At 37.5% G+C, this 21,763-nt stretch overlaps 2 protein-coding genes across 2 annotated transcripts; both read left to right on the forward strand.

The window, feature by feature from the left end:
- Positions 1–3,834: 3,834 nt before the first annotated feature.
- On the forward strand, positions 3,835–4,899 carry LOC137084509 (A-kinase anchor protein 13). The gene is made up of 5 exons (XM_067450784.1): positions 3,835–3,883; positions 3,962–4,013; positions 4,166–4,295; positions 4,743–4,843; positions 4,891–4,899. The coding sequence occupies exons 2-5, from the start codon at positions 3,981–3,983 to the stop codon at positions 4,897–4,899; spliced, it is 273 nt and encodes a 90-aa protein (XP_067306885.1). The 5' UTR covers positions 3,835–3,883; positions 3,962–3,980.
- A 1,258-nt stretch (positions 4,900–6,157) lies between these two features.
- On the forward strand, positions 6,158–20,157 carry LOC137084510 (rho guanine nucleotide exchange factor 28). The gene is made up of 27 exons (XM_067450785.1): positions 6,158–6,268; positions 6,500–6,563; positions 6,705–6,730; positions 7,988–8,045; positions 8,771–8,871; positions 8,993–9,104; positions 9,229–9,274; positions 11,249–11,375; positions 12,532–12,646; positions 12,736–12,791; positions 12,891–12,939; positions 13,027–13,096; positions 13,182–13,273; positions 13,637–13,762; positions 13,914–14,164; positions 14,266–14,391; positions 14,475–14,592; positions 14,721–14,975; positions 17,562–17,638; positions 17,813–17,994; positions 18,285–18,352; positions 18,437–18,604; positions 18,682–18,774; positions 19,063–19,172; positions 19,412–19,459; positions 19,544–19,648; positions 19,807–20,157. Exons 1-27 carry the CDS (start codon positions 6,158–6,160, stop codon positions 20,131–20,133), a joined length of 3,081 nt encoding a protein of 1,026 aa, XP_067306886.1. The 3' UTR covers positions 20,134–20,157.
- The last annotated feature ends 1,606 nt before the right edge of the window (positions 20,158–21,763 follow it).

Here is a 21,763-nt window from a genome sequence, read left to right on the forward strand (position 1 = left end):
TTTCTGATTAAATTGAAAGTTTCTTAGAGAGACAGCATTGTCTAGATAACGCAAGATGCTAGTACAGTAACAATAGGAAACACCAAGTACCATACCAAATTAAATAGTGTGTCTAATGACAAAGGCTAATATTATCTTACAAAATACAACCGTAGATACTTTGCTTACAGATCATTCACTCGATCCTTCTAGCAAACGTCACCTTTTCCACCATAAAATTTAAAACGATAGTCATTTGACAAGGCTATTCATTTTGTCAAAATATTTATATTTTTGAGAACTTAAGTATGATGTTTTTGCATGCTTGTATTTCAGAGTAAGTCACAGTCACTGCGTAGACTACATTGTGACTAACGTTATATAAACATGCAATATCGTTGACGAAAAAAGACGAGTCTAAAATCACTGGTTTTGGTTTTGTCTGACAGAATGAAGAGCGTTTGTGTAGTTGCAGATTTCAGTCATTTAAATCCCCTAAACAGAGCTTTTCTGTGAAAAGAACACGTATACTATCAAGTGTTTTTGCTAAACATGTACAATCTGGCAAACACATGCACGCAAGCTCTCTCGCGCGCGTGGATGATCTGAAAACACCAATAAACAAGTCAGCTGCATTTTATCAATCTCCATTTGAGATGTTCTGCTTAAAGTGTCATTCAATCGGTCTGTGTTCTGTCAGGACGGTCAGGACTCACGAGCCGCTTCGCTGAACAACTAAACTGCTGTGAGCTGTGAGCTGCTGAAATAAGCCAATCAGAGCAGAGCTCTAATTTTAATATTAATGACACTTTAAAATAAGGCAAAAACAGAGCGTGGTACAATTTATAGGGTTGTAAACGGACCTGTAAAACTGTATCTGGACAATTTTTGCCCTTAAATAAGCCACATACCCTCTATGTAGATATCAGAGAACAATTTAACATATTGTTTCAACTCATTCTAGGGCACCTTTAAACATTCTTGGAAACATTTGGGATAATGGAAGTACACAAGTTAACTACATATATATTGTAAAATATTACATACTGTGCCTTTAATCTCGAATTTCCAGGGAATCAACTGTTTTAAAAAACACAGAACATAAGAGAGTCTGCTCGAAAAAAAGATGCCAGAGCTCGTAATATAAAATGAGAATAAACATTAGATTGGCTTTTTGGAGATGGCCAGACCTGAGGGATCTGAAATGTTGTGAAAGCGACGTTGAGGTGGAACAGGATTTCACCTGTTTTAATGAACAGGAAAATGAACAGGAAAATTGCCATAATGTAACTCTTTAACAGAGTTCATTGTGAAGCATTATCATGAGGCTCATTTCATTATGGTTATGTGTCTATTCAGCTCAGCTTGAGAATCCTTTCCATCTAAACCTTCTATCTAAAATCTCTTAAGCCTAAATGTTTCATAAGCATTAGGATAATCTCCCTCTTTCTTTTTAGTTATTAGAAAGAATAGCATTGAGCGATGAGATTCATCAGCACTGTCAAGCACAACAAAACAATGTTTTGCCGCAAAAAAAAAAAAAAAATCAGTTTTGTTTTTTAACTGCTAGTTGCATATTGTACTTTTAAAGATTGTGAATTCTAAATGCAATTCTTTATGATATGATTCTCAAAATATAAAATAATTAATTTGGGTTGTAATTTATGTGTGTATAGTATTTGCAAAAACAATTAACACTGCAAAAAAAAGTTGCTGCCTTATATAAGGTACAATCAACTTGCATGTGTGAGTCCATTCAACTTAAATTACATTAAACGGACTTAAAAAAGAGGAATTTTGTATAACTTATAAAAAAGTTTCAAATTTATACTTATATTATAACTTATATTGATTAGTTAAAGCAATATAAAAACATATGTTTATATAACTTATTGATCAAGCAGTTTTTTACAGCGCAAGTACACCCGCAGATTCATTGTTTAGAGGCTGTCCTATTCCAGAAGCTGCACAGAGCACAGGAACCTTCCAGGGAGGGCTGGACAGAATATGCCGAACAGAATGTTTACTGTGCAGATCCTAATCCCAGTGCTTAGTGTAAATAATTTACGTAACTTTTCATTTAGATTCTTTAAACATGTCACAGGATTAGGAATTATGTGGGTGATACGGTTGGGCAAGGATTTTGAAAACAAGTAGGGAAGGACTGCAGAAAAATTCCTGGAAATCTGGCTTCCTTGAAACATAAAAAAAGAAGGCAGCGGAGAGAGAGTTCTCTGACTATACTGAATATAATTATATAAAATATAATGTTTGGCATGAGAATGCAGGAGGTACCGCTATAAAGAGCAAGAGTTGATTTATCAGTGAATAAAGGGCCTGGAATGTTTAAGCCCCTGCATGTGATTTTAGATTAGAAAAAACCCTCAGGAATCTTTGCAAACCTCCACTTTACTTGTTCACTTTTTTCCAAACAATCCTGCAACCCACTCAAATATGGAGGACATGAAGACAGAGAATGTGAAAGAGGGGGTCGGGAGGCTGGTGTAGGGTGTAGAAGTAAACAGAAACAGAGCATGTGTGTGTGTACATGTTTGTTTGCATTAGTGTAAGTGTGTGTGCGTGCAGTATAGAGGTCAGCATATGCAGCACTCTCATCAGACTGCGGGTTTTCTGGGATTGGGTTGTTTGGATAAGTGGGGGAAAGTTCACAACTCAAAGACTTCTTTCAGTCCCAGCATGCACTGCCATAGCTCTGTCTTCAAGTCCACTGAAAAAAAAAAAAAAACATAGCTAAATACATTTTTATCTTTTATATTTGTCTTTTGCTTTGCAACTTTTTTCCATTGTACTGCTTATATTTATATGTATGCATTTACATATGCAATCACTGAATTATGTTTTTTTTTTCCATGAGAAGGTTTAAAAAAAGAACACAAAATGGAAAAACCCCTAATAAAACTACATTTTTCGTGAAGACTGACAAGAATTGCACCAAGCTATCTGCTGGCGGCCTCTTGTGGCCAAATATTACAGAAAAATTTACAAGGGATCGTGCTGGCCGAACGATGGCGCTGAATCGCTGATCGTAAAAAATCAGAGTAAAAAATTTCGGCTGACACTACTATCCTAAAATATACAAAAACTACTTGTATGTGTTATGTCTAGAGCTATTTTTTTTTACAGTCTATGGTCTAGAGACTCAACTCGGACAATACATTTGCGAACGAATGATAGATTATTTTCTATCAATGATAGATAGATAGATAGATAGATAGATAGATAGATAGATAGATAGATAGATAGATAGATAGATAGATAGATAGATAGATAGATAGATAGATAGATAGATAGATAGATAGATAGATAGATAGATAGATAGATAGATAGATAGATAGATAGATCTGTGTTGTGTATGGCGTTGTCACATTGACATTTTCACTAGTTAAAAATGCTAATTCTTCAGCAGGAATTAGATTTGTACTAGTAACCGTGAATTCTCGAGATCAACAATGTCGCCATTACTCACAGAAATACGAATTCTTAATATAAATAATTTAATTTCAACTAGGCTATAAAAACTATATAATTCTTGATACCTGTAATGTATTTTCACTAGTGAAATGTCACCATAGGCTGCCGTTTAATTTTTTTTTGATATCAAGTAGCCTACTGACTAGTTGAAATTCCAATTTCACACAAAAATATAATTCTCACTATAGTAAAAACCTTTATTTTTTATATTAAAAAAATAACGTTGTTACTAGTAAAATATATTAATTCTACAATTGATGTCATTCATCTTTCTTGTCCCTGTTTTGTCTCATTTATCTATTCCTCCCATCCTTGTTCACTCACTCACTCCCCCCCCCCCTCCCCTCTCTCTCTCAGTTTTCAGCTTGCTGCTGAGAGAGTGTGTAGAATTCAATCCTCTCTGGACTTTCGGGTAATCAGTTACTTTTCAAATATTAATGTTTAATTTATTTTATTATTTGTTTAATTAATACATACTTGTTTCTTGAAGGTTTCTATCATTTCAAACAATGAAGCTAAGCAGACAAGAGGTTCCTATTTATGTGAGTAACACTTTTTTCTGTCTTTGCCTGTGTTAATAAGATGAAAATATTGCTAAATGTGCTTTTAGCAAAAGAATTGCAATGCAGGTCAGCAGTGAAATATTACAGAACTACACTATTTGTGGACTAAATGGTGTGCATGTGTGTTTTAGGGCCAAGCAAAGGTTTTTGCACTGATCCCCTCAGTTCAGGAGGAAGAGGTATTTGTGGTTCTGGAGGGCTCAACTCTACTACACGTTCTGCCAACTAGAGTTCACTCCATGCTGTACTTTATTGTCCCAGGTGAAAAGACATTGTTTAGACATTGTTAAAGACGTGTTTAATGTGGTTGTTATTCTTTTGAGTTTGCTATCGTATTAAAGTGTATTATAATCATCTCCTTTGTTGAGCACATCATTATACCAGTCACTGTGTTTCAATAATATAATGTATAATATAATGTGATTAATATTCTATAATATAATTAGTGCTGTCAAATTGATTCATTGCGATTATAAAAATAAAATTTTGTGTATATGTGTTTGTACTGTGTATAATTATCATGTATAATATAAATATACACATGCATGTATATATTTAAGATTTTTTATATTTATATATAAAATATTTATAATTATATATTATATAAATTATATAAATATCATTTTCTTCTCCCACATTTTGCAAGATACTGTTCATACTGATTATATGTGTAGTTAGTGTTCTCTGTGTGTTTGTTGTGTTCAATAGGTCATAACCAGTCTGAGATGGTGCGTGTCCGAGCGTATATATTTACAGATGATGCAGTGATGTGTGTGGGCGTGTCTTCTCTGACATACATGGAGGATGAGGCACAGGAGCTGGCTGAATACCTGGTTACACATAGTGACTGCCTCAGCACCACTGAGCACAGAGATCTGATTGGCCGATATGGTTTGAAGGACAGCTCTAAACAGGCAGAGATGGATGAAAGAGTCACACTCGCTCTAGGCAACCTACACACCCCTCACAACCTGCTCGGACAATCAGCACAAGGTGTGTGCATGTGTATGTGTTTTGTGTTTGTTTGAACTTTATTGTGTGTGTGTGTGTGTGTGTGTGTGTGTGTGTGTGTGTGTGTCTGTGTGTGTGTGTGTGTGTGTGTGTGTGTGTGTGTGTGTGTGTGTGTGTGTGTGTGTTTGTGTGTGTGTGTGTGTGTGTGTGTGTGTGTGTGTGTGTGTGTGTGTGTGTGTGTGTGTGTGCATTATGGCAAAGGCAAGTACAGCACCTGCTTCCGTGTATTGTATGGATGTGTGTGTGTAATCAGATTTCACTGTTCCTGTTTCACATCCAAATGACACAAATGTCCGGAGATGAGCAGTGGAATTATACATGCAGAGTTCTAATTGGATTATAGGTCACCGTGGTGACCACAAATGAGGATGTCCAAAGTAAACTATCACTGAAGGAGTTTCACAGATAAACAAAGTGGGAAACACATAGAGGAAAATGCATATATCTTTTTAAATCTATGCAATTTACTAATTGACTAAAATGCTATTTATTTGTAAATGTGTGTTTTGCACATAGAATCTCTCCTGCATGTATGTGTGCGCCTGGGATTCGTGAGCGCCTCTGAGTTCCTTCTCTGTCAGCCTGGTGCCCTGATGACTATCCGCTCAGCCAATCAGGATGGGGACTCGCCCCTTCAGCTGGCCCAACAGACCAATCAAACCGCTCTGATAAAACTCTTTAAGCAGTAATGTATCCTTATTTTCTATATCATTGTACCTATAAATTTATTTGCATTAACCTATGTGCTTATTTCACATTTACACTGAACAAAATTACAAACGCAATAATTTTTCATGAGCTAAACTCAAAGATCTAAGACTTTTTCTATGTACACAAAAAGCCTATTTCTCTCAAATATTGTTCACAAATCTGTTAAATCTGTGTTAGTGAGCACTTCTCCTTTGCCGAGATAATCCATCTACCTCATTGCTCATTAGATAGCATGACTCGGCGACCCGAATTCGAGTCCTAGATTCATGGTCTTTTCTATTATTATTCTCCTTTTACACTTTCTCTCCAGCCCTCCAAACCCATTAGCCACGCCCCTGGCGGGCGTTTCACATGTGTGGGTGGGTAAATCCCACCTCCTCAGGTTTAGCCACGCCTTTGGGATGCTATCTTTGTCTGTGTGTGTATCCGAGTCCTCTTGTACTACACAAACCTTACAGTCATCCATATTCCTGCTGCGAGAGTGTGTGAGAGACTCTGCGCTACTAAACAAGGTCAGATAACGGAGGTTAAAGATCACACACATATTACTTATCAATTTTGAATTCAAATTTAATGTAATTGAATGTTTCAGATTTGAATCAGTTCAGTATTGTGTTTGCTGTGATAATTTGTGTGTGTGTGTGTGTGTGTGTGTGTGTGTGTGTGTGTGTGTGTGTGTGTGTGTGTGTGTGTGTGTGTGTGTGTGTGTGTGTGTGTGTATATATGTGTTCGTACAATCTCAGATTAAAGGTCTGAGATTGGATACAGGGAGAAGAGCTGAGAGCAAAACTCTGTTTTCATACTCAGGTTAGTGTTTCTTTGTTATTTGATTATGAAAATTATATTAACAAGACTGAGTGAATGTTATAGTTCAAGTACCCGATGACTGTATAGTAATATGGAGTTCTATTTTTTCTCCCATTTTCATGCACATGCAAACCTTAAAAGGATCACCATACTCTCTTCTTCACAATGTAAGTGGCTGTGATAGACTGTGTTGGAATATAGCTAGCAAAGCTATGACTACTCATGTTTTCATGACTACTAAACTTATGTTAATTCATTAAAATGTATAGCTTGGAACATACTCTGGAAGAACAAAGAAATGTGTTCGTTTTCTTGAGGTGGCAAGAACAAGAATAAAGTTTGTTCTTGTAAAATTCCATACTTTACGAGAAAAGCAGGTGCTGATCATCTGGGTTTCTCCGCATTAACCACGCCCACTTTAAATGTATGACCAATCACACAATAGTTCTCAGACACCCGCAAGAAAAAAGTTCTGCTCAGGCGATGTGTCAAGAACAAGTTGCGAGAACTCCCAAACCAGGAGTTTATCTGTTCATGCGGAGGATGTTGAAGCCTTAACTGTATCCAAACCGATGCGGTGAATAAATGACAGCCACACAAACTCCTCAAAACATTAGATTCATCCTCACTGATGAGCCACCGATGCACAACCCACGTAAAGTTGACACAACCCCTCTTCACATTCGACACGGTGCCATCGAGTGTTAAAACGCGAAAGGCGAAGCTTGAATTTACGGGTATGTCCCTCTTTGGCTAATGTACTTTCAAGATGGAGCGGCAACATGGTGACCAGCATTCGAACCCCTCACCCGTATGTACTTTTCAATGGCATATTATAAACTTATGAGAATACTTTATTACGTGAAAGAAGTAAATATACATTAATGATCACATATATTTTTGAAAGAACTAAGTGTTTTTAGCTAAGAATAAACCAAAAAATTACACAGTGTAGCTTTAACTAATGTAATGAACTAATGTTAAGTGATGAAGCATCCTTCAGGCAGAGCAAAGAAATTGCTCCGAATGGATCGCGAAACCGCTCCAATGATTCCATGCCTGAGTAAACATTACGAATCATTAAGATGGAATTTCGACCATTTTGTGATCAGTTCATGAAAAATAACCGACTTCATGTGATTCAAGTCATTTATTTGCGAATAAGGAATTGATACTAAATAGCTGAAAAATATGCTTATGCGTCAATGACTTCGCTGGAATGTTGAAATATTGCCAGGGAATAAAATATACGTGGAGGAAATGCCATCACCGCTGCTGCTTATTCAATAAAAATCACTTCACGTCATTAATGGGAAATGTCTATACTGAAATATTTCCTGGAACTTTTTACTAATTACATTATTCCTGTACGATGGGCTTTTTCTTTATTTTATTGTTCTCTTTCATCCCTGTGTTTGTATCAGGTGTGGCTTACCACCAGTCAGGATGAAGATGAGGAACTCTTATCATCGGACGACTCTGGTAAATCTTTGTTTTTGCACAGTCTGGGTGTTTATTAGTCAACGATAACTAAATATTTCATCACTCTTTAAAAAAACAGCTTAGCTGGTTAAGCATGTTTTGAAGCATGACAGCTGGTTTAAGCTGCTCCTTAGCTTGTCATGAGATGGTTTAAACTTGTCAAGCTTAAACCAGCTCATGACCAACTAAGGACCAGGATAACCCAGCTCAAACCAGTTGCCATGCTTCAAAACATACCTAGCCAGCATATTTTTTTCAACAGGGACAGGTATTGTAATGATAATGCTTTTCAAAACTACATAAAATAAAAAAATAAAAAATATCTGTCCTTCAATGACAAAAGTGTGTCAAAGTCATTTGTAAAACTCCTATAATGCAGATGAATTTGCGAGCTGCAATGTTTACCCTTATAGTTTTAGAAGGGAAAAATGTAACGCCTAGACCAATAATGAAAAATGTTACACCACAAACATGAACATCTGGTCCACAATAGATTTAATACTGAACTTCTGTGAATCTCCAGTCCTAGATTAGCTAATTCGGCATTTGAAATTTTGATTATTAATTGATAATTTGCCATACTACAGAGCCCCGCACATTACATGCAGTAAAAAATTTACTAGGCTATTTTGTTCCCTCGATTTATAAATCATGTGCACATTTGACTATTTCGTTCCCTTTATTTGATTTTAAAGTTCAAGTCCATACTACATGTGTTTTTGTAGATAGACTCACAATCCATACTGATTCAACAGCCAGTTCGCTTACAGACTCAAGCGTTACCATCACGACCAGTATCAACACCCTGCAGGCTGGTGAGGATCAGGTGAGGTGAAGATTTATCCATAAAGGCTTTTTGTGAATCTGTAGTATGTAGAATTGTAGTGGATGCAAGAAGATTTGTAATATTTACTAACAGATGTAAAAGTTTTTTTTTTTTTCATTAGATAATGTATCCTCAGGACTCATTTGACTCATGTGAGTTTGAATCAGACTCTACAGCATCTGAACAAGACTCTCCAATCCAAGACAAATTACCCATCTTTAGTCCGCAGGATGGTGTGTTTGAATGTGTTTTTATTCTTATGTGTATTTGTACTAGTGTGTTCTAGATATATTTAGAAAAAGCAAAATAAAGTGTATTAGTAGTTTGCAAGGACATTCAGCTGTTTTATTTTTCTAGAGTCATTCCTCTTCAATGATGAAGAAACATCCCCAGAGACCATAAGGTATTTGATCCGTTGATATACAGGTGCTGGTCATATAATTAGAATATCATCAAAAAGTTTATTTATCTCACTAATTCCATACAAAAAGTGAAACTTGTATATTATATTCATTCATTAAAAACAGACTGATATATTTCAAATGTTTATTTCTTTTAATTTTGATGATTATAACGATAAGGAAAATCCCCAATTCGGTATCTCAGAAAATTTGCATATTGTGGAAAGGTTCACTATTGAAAACACCTGGTGCCACACTCTAATAAGCGAATTAACTCAAAACACCTGCAAAGGCCTTTAAATGGTCTCTCCGTCTAGTTCTGTAGGCTACACAATCATGGGAAGACTGCTAACCTGACAGTTGTTCAAAAGATGACCATTGAAACCTTGCACAAAGAGGGCAAGACACAAAAGGTCATTTCAAAAGAGGATGGCTCTTTATTTCTCTGGATGGCTCTTTACTAGAGCTCTGTGTCCAAGCACATTAATAGAGAGGTGAAGGGAAAAAAATATGTGGTAGAAAAAAGTGTACAAGCAATAGGGATAACCTCACCCTGGAGAGGATTGTGAAACAAAACCCATTCAAATGTGGGGGAGATTCACAAAGAGTGGACTGCAGCTGGAGTCAGTGCTTCAAGAACCACTACACACAGACGTATGCAAGACACGGGTTTCAGCTGTCGCATTCCTTGTGTCAAGCCACTCTTGAACAACAGACAGCATCAAAAGCATCTCACCTGGGCTAAAGACAAAAAGGACTGCTGAGTGGTCCAAATTTATGTTTCTCTGATGAAAGTCAATTTTACATTTCCTTTGGAAATCAGGGTCCCAGAGTCTGGGGGAAGAGAGGAGAGGCAGACAATCCACGTTGCTTGAGGTCCAGTGTAAAGTTTCCACAGTCAGTGATGGTTTGGGGTGTCATGTCATCCGCTGGTGTTGGTCCACTGTGTTTTCTGAGGTCCAAAGTCTACGCAGCCGTATACCAGGAAGTTTTAGAGAAATTCATGCTTCCTGCTGCTGACCAAATTTATGGAGATGCAGATTTCATTTACCAACAGGACTTGGCACCTGCACACAGTGCCAAAGCAACCAGTACCTGGTTTAAGGACCATGATATCCCTGTTCTTAATTGTCCAGCAAACTCGCCTGACCTTAACCCCATAGAAAATCTATGGGGTATTGTGAAGAGGAAGATGCGATATGCCAGACCCAACAATGCAGAAGAGCTGAAGGCCACTATCAGAGCAACCTGGGCTCTCATAACACCTGAGCAGTGCCACAGACTGATCAATGCAGTAATTCAGGCAAAAGGAGCTCCAACTAAGTATTGAGGGCTGTACATGCTCATACTTTTCATGTTCACACTTTTCAGTTGGCCAAGATTTCTAAAAATCCCAATGAGCACATATATTTTTAAAAGAACTAAGTGTTTTTAGCTAAGAATAAACTTAAAAAAAGTTACACAGTGTAGCTTTAAGTAATATTCTAATTTTCTGAGATTTTTCTTTGTTGCCAGTTATAATCATCAAAATTTAAATAAATAATTATTAAAAATGTATCAGTCTGTGTGTAATGAATGAATATAATATACAACTTTCACTTTTTGAATAGAATTAGTGAAATAAATCAACTTTTGATGATATTCTATAATTATATGACCAGCATCTGTCTGTCTGTCTGTCTGTCTGTCTGTCTGTCTGTCTGTCTGTCTGTCTGTCTGTCTGTCTCTATCTATCTATCTATCTATCTATCTATCTATCTATCTATCTATCTATCTATCTATCTATCTATCTATCTATCTATCTATCTATCTATCTATCTATCTATCTATCTATCTATCTATCTATCTATCTATCTATCTATCTATCTATCTATCTATCTATCTATCTACAGCTCTTGAAAAAATTAAGATATCACTTCACATTCAGCTTATGTATGTTTCATTATTTGCTTCCAAATTCCCAATACATGTTGTAGCAAGACAGAGAAAGAAGAGAAAGAGAAGTTCATCCCTACATCCAAAAGTGAGACAGAGAAATATAAAGTGAGTCGGACACTAAGCTTCCTCAGGAGTCGGATGATCAACACCAAAATAAAAAGCAAGGTGAGAGAGAGACAGTGAAAGTGTGCATCAGACTGAAGCTAAATGAAACAAAACACTCCATACAGGAGTGAAAACCTTTTATATTTTCTTTTAATGTATTTTATATGCAGAAATGGCCAGAAAATATAAGGAAAAATATGTAGCCTATCATTTTGACACACACACAAATACATATATATAACAATATATAACAATATATAACAAAATAAAACTATAAATAATACACCGATCAGGCATATTATTATTCTGTTGGTCCCCCGTTTGCTGCGAAAACAGCCCTGACCAGCCCTGAGGAATGGAAACCACTAGACACCTGAAGGTGTGCTGTGTCTGGCACCAAGATGTTAGCAGCAGATCCTTTAAGTCCTGTAAGTTGTGAGGTGGGGCCTCCATGGAGCAGACTTTTTTTCCAGCACATCTCACAGATGCTTGATTGGATTGAGATTGAGGAGGCCAAGTCAACTCCTCAAACTTGTTGTTGTGCTCCTCAAACCATTCCTAAACCATTTTAGCTTTGTGGTAGGGTGCATTACCTGCTGAAAGAGGCCACAGCCACCAGGGAATTTTGTTTCCATAAAAGGGTGCACATGGTCTGCAACAATGCTTAGTTAGGTGGTGTCAAAGTAACATCCACAACATGGATGGCAGGACCCAAGGTTTCTCAGCAGAACATTGCCCAAAGAATCACTCTGCCTCCGTCGGCTTGCCTTCTTTCCATAGTGCATCCTGGTGCCATGTGTTCACATGCCCACCCTTGTCAAACTCACTCAAATCCTTACGTTTACGCTTACTTTTGAGGACAAAATGTTCACTTGCTGCCTAATATATTCCACCCACTTACAGGTGTAGTGATGAAGAGATAATCAGTGTTACTCACTACACTTGTCAGTGGTCATAATGATATGCCTGATCGGTGTATCAGGAATATTGGATATTGGAATTTGGATATTGGAATTCGATATTGAAATTTTTCATTTTGTTTCTATACAACAAATATTTATAATATTTAAAACAAAAAAATATTTTGGTCCCAAAAATTAAACCTGAAAAAAGCCGCCCTTATTAAGAGATGACATGATTGATAGTGATTTCTAAGACTAAACACCATTTATGTATATTGTTTCGGAAAAAAGGTCTAATATCAGTTTGTTTACAGATAAACTCGGAGGTTTCCTCAGCCTTGCACCAGCTCTGCCCGCCGAAGCAGCCTGTTAAAGCAGCTTGTGAAGTCTGTGTGGGAGCTGACAGTGACGAACCACAGCAGTGCACATGTAAGTGTGTTTCTTTTAGACATTTTTATTTTTATTAATGCAAAAAATATTTGCTGTACACTGACTTTATGATGTCACTTCCTGTAAAGACTGCTCCATGATCATTCATAAGACCTGCTGTGACTCTGCTCCCCTGTGTTTAAAGGTGAGTGCGTGTGTTTAAACACTTGACACTTCACTTAAAAAAGTACTTGAAACTGCATTCATTTGAAATATTTCAATTGCATTTATTTCCATAACTCAGAATCCTCACCAGGGACTTCTGAAATGCGCAGACTCTTCAATTTTACTATGTGAGAGAGCCAATCATGTTACACTAGAATTATAATGGAACCAACCATGTCATAGTTCTCATGTGATCTTGTGTGTTTCATTAATAGACTCGTCCAGTCAGAGTTCTCCATCTTTGACTCTGACTCTGGTCAACGACAACAACACTGTGTCACACAGGTCTGTATATGTTTTCCACAAACTTCCTGTGCATTTATGTCACTAGTGATTACATTTTGAGATGCTCTGTATGTTTCTGTATCAGAAAGCGGAGTAACAGTGAGGGATGTGGCCATGATTTCGCTCTGCGGAAAAGCAGGTCTTTGATTGCACATTCTTCTGGAAGTCCCACCTCCAGTGAGTTCATATGTGTTTGACTTGAAGCAGCTTGAGTGCACCCGCCTATAGGCGCATATTACTAATGCACCCTTTAAATAACACAAAAATACTGTGCTATTGCCTTTAGACCAGGTTTTGTTGGTCAATGGCGTATGTCAATTTCAGTTGCCTCAAAATAGCAACGAGCGAAACAAAAACACACCTCGTTTTCAGACCATGGGCGAACAGATGTTTGTGAGTGCATTTGCTATTTGCGTTGGATGTTAAAATAAGTGCGTCATGCTGAAACTAGCAAAAAACACCTGGCGCTGCACTGCACTTGGGTGTACATATGATAGGGCCCTAAGTCACTTTCACAGTATGTTTAACCATCTCTGCCAGATTCTGATGATTCGTCAGCTCACGTATCATTTGACTTCTCTGCTGAATCTTGGAGTGCTGTTGTGGACTCTGAATTCAGTAAGACACTGGACAAAGAGGTGGTCAAGAGGCAAGAGATTATCTATGGTCAGTAATGATGGCTGCGAAGCCTGTTTTAATGATACAGGGTTTTTTTTAATAATATGTAATACACACTGTTGTTTAAAAATGTCTTTTGGATTTGATTGGACGCTTTAGTTAAACCTAATTTGATTGGTTATTGTTCTGTTTGTCACAGAGCTGATGCAGACAGAATTTCACCACGTCCAGACTCTCTCCGTTATGGCTGATGTTTTGAGGCCGGGACTGTTGGAGGAAGTGCAGCTGGAGCAGGACACGATTGGTCAGATCTTTCCCAGGGTGGATGAGCTCTTAGCTTTGCATAGAAACTTTCTTATAGACATGGAGACCAGACAGTGGGCGTCTATTCACCCAGGAAAGCACAAGAACTACATCATCCTGCAAATTGGTGATATTCTGCGTCAACAGGCAAGTAAGAACCTAGACATCTGTACAATTGACCAATTTACGTATTGGGGCTGAACAAGTTTAGATCTTACCTAAGGTTAATTTAGCAATTATGTATGTAGTTCTCAGGCCCAAATGCTTCTCGGATGATAGAGTTGTATGGCGATTTCTGCAGTCGTCATCCAGAAGCGCTGAAAGTTTATAAGCAACAACTACAGAGCAACAGGAAACTACAATTATTCCTCAGAGTAAGTTGATTAAACACACACGAACACACTCATACGAAACCGTTTGAGTGTTATGTTGATGACCTTATGCATTGCCTCTACAGCAGCAGAGTACCAACTCTGTCGTCAAACGTCGTGAAATCCCAGAATTCCTTTTACTTGTTACCCAGAGAATCACAAAGTACCCTGTTCTGGTAGAGAGACTCCTCCAACACACTGATGGTAAATCCATCTTTGTAGAAGTTTATAATTTTAGAATCTATCTAATCTATCATACAATTGATCAAAAAAAAAAACATTTTGTGTAAGCTAATACATGATATTTGATAAAAGGGATCACCTTTCTGCAGATGGGAGTGCTGAGCGCTATGATATTGCAGTGGCGCTGGAGGGTCTGCGGGGGTTGATAGACGAGGTGGAGCGGCGTGTGGGAGATTATGAGCGTGCAAAGAAACTACAGGACATCATAAATCGCCTAGACACTAAGAGCTGCACTCGACTGAAGAACGGAGAGATCTTTGGCAAGCAAGATCTGCAGAAAACACATCGAACTCTCACACACTCTTCGGTGCTGACATGCAGGACCACCTCTGGCAGACTGAAAGGTACTAAATTTCTCTGAGGATACCGATAGCCAATTATTCAGAATGATATCTGCCAATACCGATAGTTTGATTTCTCACAGCTAATGCTGTAAAATGTACTGGGAACCTTCTTATTTGGAACATTACTTTAATAATACAGGTTACAATATTAAAGCTGCAGTAGGGAGTTTTCAGAAAACGTTGACTTAGCCTGAAAATTTGAACAAGCACAGGTCACTCCCCCTTGCTCTCTGCTGCGCTACAGCCCTGCCTCCACAGCTCCTCCCCATCCCAGCGGAGCCGGCCGTGAACGCGCAGGCTAGTAAAGCAGGGCCACCGATGACAGCGGATAAGACAGTTATGGCACATTCACTGGTACGGACGCAACATCAAGAATATGATTTACATTGACTACGGCCTGCCCATACTTTCACTACAAACGTGGTCTTAAAAACATTATGTATTTTGCAATACATGTAATGTAACTATATGATGTTGCACTATTTCTATAAGTAATAAATAGCTAGTAAGATAATATAACGGTAAATAACGTTACAGTATGCAAGTAATTATTCTATATATATGTAATGTTAAACAAGGTTTGCTAATACATCATTTCAGCAACATGACAAGCCAGTGAATTAGTAGGTTTCAATAGTTACTTTTGCACAGTGCGTGACATTTTATCTGGATGTTATCCGGCTAGAGTTTTGACAATGGGCTCCGGAGGAGTTCACACCAACAGCGACTTCGATGAGCTAAGGTAATAACTTATCTTTGTTGTGTAGTTCTTAAAAAATGAAACAAATCAATCAGGGATACTTACTTGTCAAGCAGAAATCTGGCTAACTCTGCATCGGTTTTTAATTCTTTCAGGACACTTAAGTTAGGTTAGCTCCCGCCACCTTGGAAAAGCCGCTCTGATATTTACCCTCGTTTTATTTCGGGGTCTATCTAATTCTTTCTTTTTGTCTTTTTTATCATAGTCATCTGTCGTTTTCCGTTGACCTGTCTTTATTTTATGAGCAGGTGCCACTCGAGGAATTGGCAGTTTGGATTGTTTGCATAAGCAAAGCTGCGGCACACTGGTAATCTTGAATTTGAATGCTTGACTGTTTGCGCTGTGCATTAGAGCGCACGAGAGGGGTGTGATCAGCGCGTAAAAGCTTGATTGACACTGCTAAGACACTCCTCCTGGCTCTCATTGGTTGTTTCTTATCGGGAGCGGTGTATTTCTGCAAGTGGTAATAGGAGGAGCCACAGGAGCTTGATTTTTGCACAGATTATCTGTCTCATATTCTACTGTCAGGACATTATGACAGGTTTAGTAAATATGTTAAATAATAAACAGGTTTAATAATATGCAAAAGTTACCTACTGCAGATTTAACTATTTTAATTATATTCAACAGCTTTTTATTATTATAATTATTATTTTTTATAAATTATTCTTATTATAAATCATAATTACACTGAAATTCAAACTGAAATGTTACACATAAGATAATTGACTTAAACACTTGTCTTCATGACACATTTATTCAAATGCACATATATAATAACAATAAATAAGCTCCTCTCTAGTGCTTTTTATATCTAACAAACTGAACACTGGATAACTTTCCTGAGGTAACCTTAAGTGATTGTTCACAATCTGTCTCTTCCGTGATACCCTGAAAATTTTGAATAATCCGATCTAATATGATTTCCGACCTGTAAGGTTGCCAGAATAATAATCTTACACGGTGTGTTAATAGGCCAGAGGAGAACTGGCACCCCGACTGAGTCTGGTTTCTCCCAAGGTTTATTTTTCTCCATCATGCCCCGATGGAGTTTTGGTTCCTTGCCACTGTCGCCTTTGGCTTGGCTTGCTCAGTTGGGGACACTAAAAATATGATTAAAGTTATTCAACTTATTATACAAATAAAATATATGAATTAGGTCTTATTTAATTCTATAAACTATAATACTGATCTGCCAACATTGTCGCTATATGATAAATTAAAATAAGCTGATAACATCACTGTTTTCTCCAGTACGGCTGTACAGCCAAATCTAATTTTGTCGCAATATTACCCTGTTTGACACTGTGAAGCTGCTTTGACACAATCTTGATTGTAAAAGCGCTATATAAATAAAGTTGATTGATTGATTGATTGACAAGCTGACATACTGACGTATTTCCGTGGTTTAAACACTAAGTGATTACATGGGACATGATTCTTTTCAGTAAGTTGTACTTTAAGTTGTTTCAGTAAAGGTATAACATACTTTTTGATGTTTATGCATGTTTTTTTGTGCTATAACTTGTATTAAAGTGGAATAACTGACTTGCGCCAAATTATAGGCCTAAATTTACTTTATCTTATAGTAAAAATGGCATTTATTGTTTGAATTTGGTTATAAAATGGGCAGAATTTAAAAGCTGAGACTTCTTATCATCAGTAACTAAGCACAAAGATCTTTGTGATGGATTGGAGGCACACTACAAAAATGTTTTTGCTTTTATCGGCTGATACCGATTATTGGCCGATAGCAGTGCATTCTGTTTGTATTGATTATTATATTATTTAATTCTATATCCAGCGTTTCTTTCTCTCTTTTACAGATGTTCTTGCGCTGCTCCTCACAGACGTTCTGGCTTTCCTACAGGAGAAGGAGCAGAAGTTTGTCTTCGCCGGATTGGTACAGAAATATACATATTATATTGTTTTTCCAACTAAATGAGTGTTTATGCACTTAGGATCATATATTCAGACCCTATAAGAAATTAAAATGCTATTCATAATCAAATCAAAAAGGTTTAAATATAGTACTAAAATTGTATTAAAGTCGGTTTTAAATATATTGTATCTTCAGGAGCAGAAGCCATCTGTGATGCCCTTGCGGAGGCTCATTGTGAGAGAAATAGCCAATCAGGAGAAAGGATTATTTCTCATCAGTGGCGATTGCTCTGTGGGGCCGGAGATGTATGAGATACACACACAGACCCGTGAGGAGCGTAACATGTGGATGACACTGCTGAGGCAGGCCACGGAGAGGTGTGTTAGACCTCTTTACATGTGTCGGATGATAGTCTGTACACTATCATTCAAAAGTTTAGGTCTTTTGGAATGATTTTGGAATGATTTCATAGAATAAGTAATGGCTACTGAAAATTCAGCTTTGCCATCACAGGAATAAATTACATTTCAAAATATATTAAAATTAAATAGGATTTTTTAAAAATATTTTAATATTAAATGATATGTAATATTAAAATAATATTATATGTAATATTAATGAAAAATGATCCTAAACTTTGAATGGTGTATATTTATATTTGTTTCAGCCTTCCTGATGACCAGACCAAGAAGAATGAGGGGGAAATCAAAGTCAGGAAGATACAGAAATTACAAGGCAAACATCCAAGCATCTATCATTTATTGTACATGATTTTATTGTTCCTAATGTCTGATGTCTTGTTTATGTTTGTGCATGTAGAGGCGTTATTCTCTCTGGACCTGCAGGTGTGCTCTGTTATTGAGGAGAAGTTAAGGATCTGTAGAGGGACTGCTAGATGGAGTCTGGCTACTTGCCGTCTTCTTGTTCAACCCCACCCTGAAAACACCCCTCAGGGTGTCACATTACTGTCTGACGCACAGGAAGAGGGTAATGAATCTGTCTTTCTCTCTACAGACACACAGGCAGGCGCTACTGATCTTTACCAAAGTCTCTTTCTTTCCCAGTGGTGAAGCTGGCTATCACCTTGTTGTCTTGGCTTTTTCCTTGCATATGGGCACCAATTAACTATGACAACTTTGGCCAGGAAAGAGCAAACCGTAAGTAATCCCTTTGCCAACGACCAGATTTTTAAATACCAGAAAACAATTTAATTATTGCCATAATAACTGTAGTTATAAGGAACTTTTACCTTCTTTTAGGTAAAAAATAATTACTTTCTTTTTTATTTGGCTAAAATTTATTTAGCCAAATGCCCATCCATCCATTCATCCATCCATTCATCCATCCACCCATCCTTCCATCCATTCACCCACCCATCCACCCTTCCATCCATCCATCCATCCTTTATATTCATGCACACACAAATAATATCAATTTATATCCAGATAAAGAACAAAATGTGCCAAGTAGGAGCAGGAGGAGTGCTCTGGTAGGAACAGGGGTGGGGCCTCTTGCAATAGCCCCGATAAGCCCCGCCCACCAGACTTATTTAAAGGTAAACACATTTGCAAGTGTTGTATATACTATATATTTGACCTTATTCTTGAAGAACATGCATATAACATTCCATTACATTCCATAATATTCTAAAACATTCTTATGCAAATTATCCAATTCAGTTAATTTGGAATGTGTGTAAGCATTATCATGCTTTTATCCGTAATTATGTAAAAATTCTGCTTGTGGATCATGAATTAATAATGAATCATATATATATATATATTTTTTATCTAGGTAGCAGAGGGTGTTCACAACTTAATCCACATACTCTACAGTCTGCAGGTGGGAGTTATTGATTATCCTATAATAAATAGCGGCTAAATGTTTATGTTTTTAATGTATAAATATCATACTCTGATTTTGAAGGCTGCTATAACAATCCAAGACAGCTGTTTTGAAGTTCAAAATCTTCTCCTCCTGGAGGGAGAAGCTCCGCCCCCAAATCTTACTAGTGATTATGATGTCAAAAAGGTTGATGTGGCATTTTTTTTCTCTCTGCATGTTCATTTAAGATCTTTATCCATAATGTGATCGAGTTACAAGTTGATATTATACACTAAAGTAGAGAAGCATGTTTTTCCAGTCCTCCTGCAGACAATGATTATTTACACTTACTACTGCCTCGACAGCAGAGTTTGGAGTGTGGCGTGGTTGGTGGGACTGTGGCTGTGCAGCAGAAAGAACTGGAGCAGAGAGAGAGAGAGCATGCTGAAGTGATGGACAGGCTGGTGAAAGAGGAAGAGCAGTTTGAGGAGGAACTGTGGCTGTTTGAGGAGAATATGAGAAAGCTGAGAGAGGAGGAGAAGAGAGTGATGGAAGAGAGGGAGATATTAAAAGAAGAGGCGAAGAAACTGGTGAAAGAGAGGAAGAGCCTGGAGACACAGATAAGACTCATTCAACATAATTCAAATCATTGTCAAGGCATTCCCCCTTTTAACAAATCACAGGAGAAATGAAGTGCATTTGTGTCTCCATTAATGAGGCCATATGCACATTTACAAAGTCTTGAGATGAGGCCCAATTCACATACTTGTGCATGCTGTTTTGAAGTATAAATAGATTTAATTAATACAATTTTATTTTATTTTAAAAAACATTTCAAATTCATACACTTCATGGTTGAGTGTATAAGTGCATAGCATATAAGTGCATAGAGCGTCATTTGGGGCACAACTTTAGGTCTATTATAGAAAAGGTTTTCATGCTTGATTTAAAAAAAAAAAAAGTACTTATGCAGTACTTATATTCCCAGGGCTCTGGGCTGCGTTTCTCAAAAGCATTGTGATCTAAGTAGATCGTAGAGACCATTGGTGACAAAAGTTCTATGATATTCTTAGGTTTACAATGCTTTGGGGAGACACAGCTCTGTTTAGGTTCTGTCTCTATGAAAAGTGCAATGTTCTCTGATTGGTCAACTGGACCAATGTGTTTTTGGCCAACTGCTTCGAGCGTGTTTTGTAAATGTCCCACCCCTTACCTTAACCGCAAGTTTCAACCCAGTACTAACAAAACTCAACCAGACTCATCCCTTTTTTCTGTGTATGCCTTTTTAAATGAGGAATATTGTGACGTCGGATACATTCCCAGAAGAACATTCCCGGAAGAACTATTCAAGACTAGTAGTTAGTAGTGGACTTTGTGTTTTGTAACTTTGCAGACCTTTTCATGCTCAAACAGCAACATTACATGCTAAAGAAATTTGAAAACGTTAAAAAGCATAATACGACCCCTTTAAAATGTTGATGTGTGTTAAAGGGACATTGCTTTGTTTTACTGGCAGAGCTGGAGACAAGATTAGACAGACCTTCAAGACCCAGATCTAGACCAGGCTGTTCATTTTAAAGAACTAAAACAAGAGAAAAGGCCATATACAGTGCATCCGGAACCTTTTTACAGCGCTTCACTTTTTAAACATTTTATGTTACTGCCTTATTCCAAAATTAATTAAATACAATATTTTTCCCTCAATTCTACAAACAATACCCTTTTATGAAAATGTGAAAAGATTGTTTTAAATCTTTGCAAATTTATTAAAAATTAAAAATCCCATTTTGGGCATTCTTCCATTCTTATTTGCAGGACCTCTCATCAGGTTGTGTGTGGAGCGTCAATACACAGCCATTTTCAGATCTCTCCAGAGATGTTTAATCGGGTTAAAGTCTGGGCTCTGGCTGGGCCACTCAAGGACATCCACAGAGTTGTCCTGTAGCCACTCCTTTGTTATCTTGGCTGTGTGCTTAGGGTCGTTGTCCTGTAAATGAAGATGAACCTTCTTCCCAGTCTGGGGTCCAGAGCACTCTGGAGCAGGTTTTCATCAAGGGTGTCTCTGTACATTACTGCATTCCTCTTTACCTCAACCCTTAGTCTCCCAGTTCCTGCCACTGAAAAACATCCCCACAGCATGATGCTGCCACCACCATTCTTTACTGTAGGGATGGTATAGGCCAGGTGATGAGTGGTGCCTGGTTTCCTTCAGACATGACGCTTGCCATTCAGGCCAAAGTTCAATCTTTGTTTCATCAGACCAGGTAATTTTGTTTCTCATGGTTTGAGAGTCCTTCAGGTGCCTTTTGGCAAACTCTAGTC

The sequence above is a fragment of the Pseudorasbora parva genome, chromosome 8, assembly GCF_024679245.1.
Source record: "Pseudorasbora parva isolate DD20220531a chromosome 8, ASM2467924v1, whole genome shotgun sequence".
NCBI classification, from domain to species: Eukaryota; Metazoa; Chordata; class Actinopteri; order Cypriniformes; family Gobionidae; genus Pseudorasbora; species Pseudorasbora parva.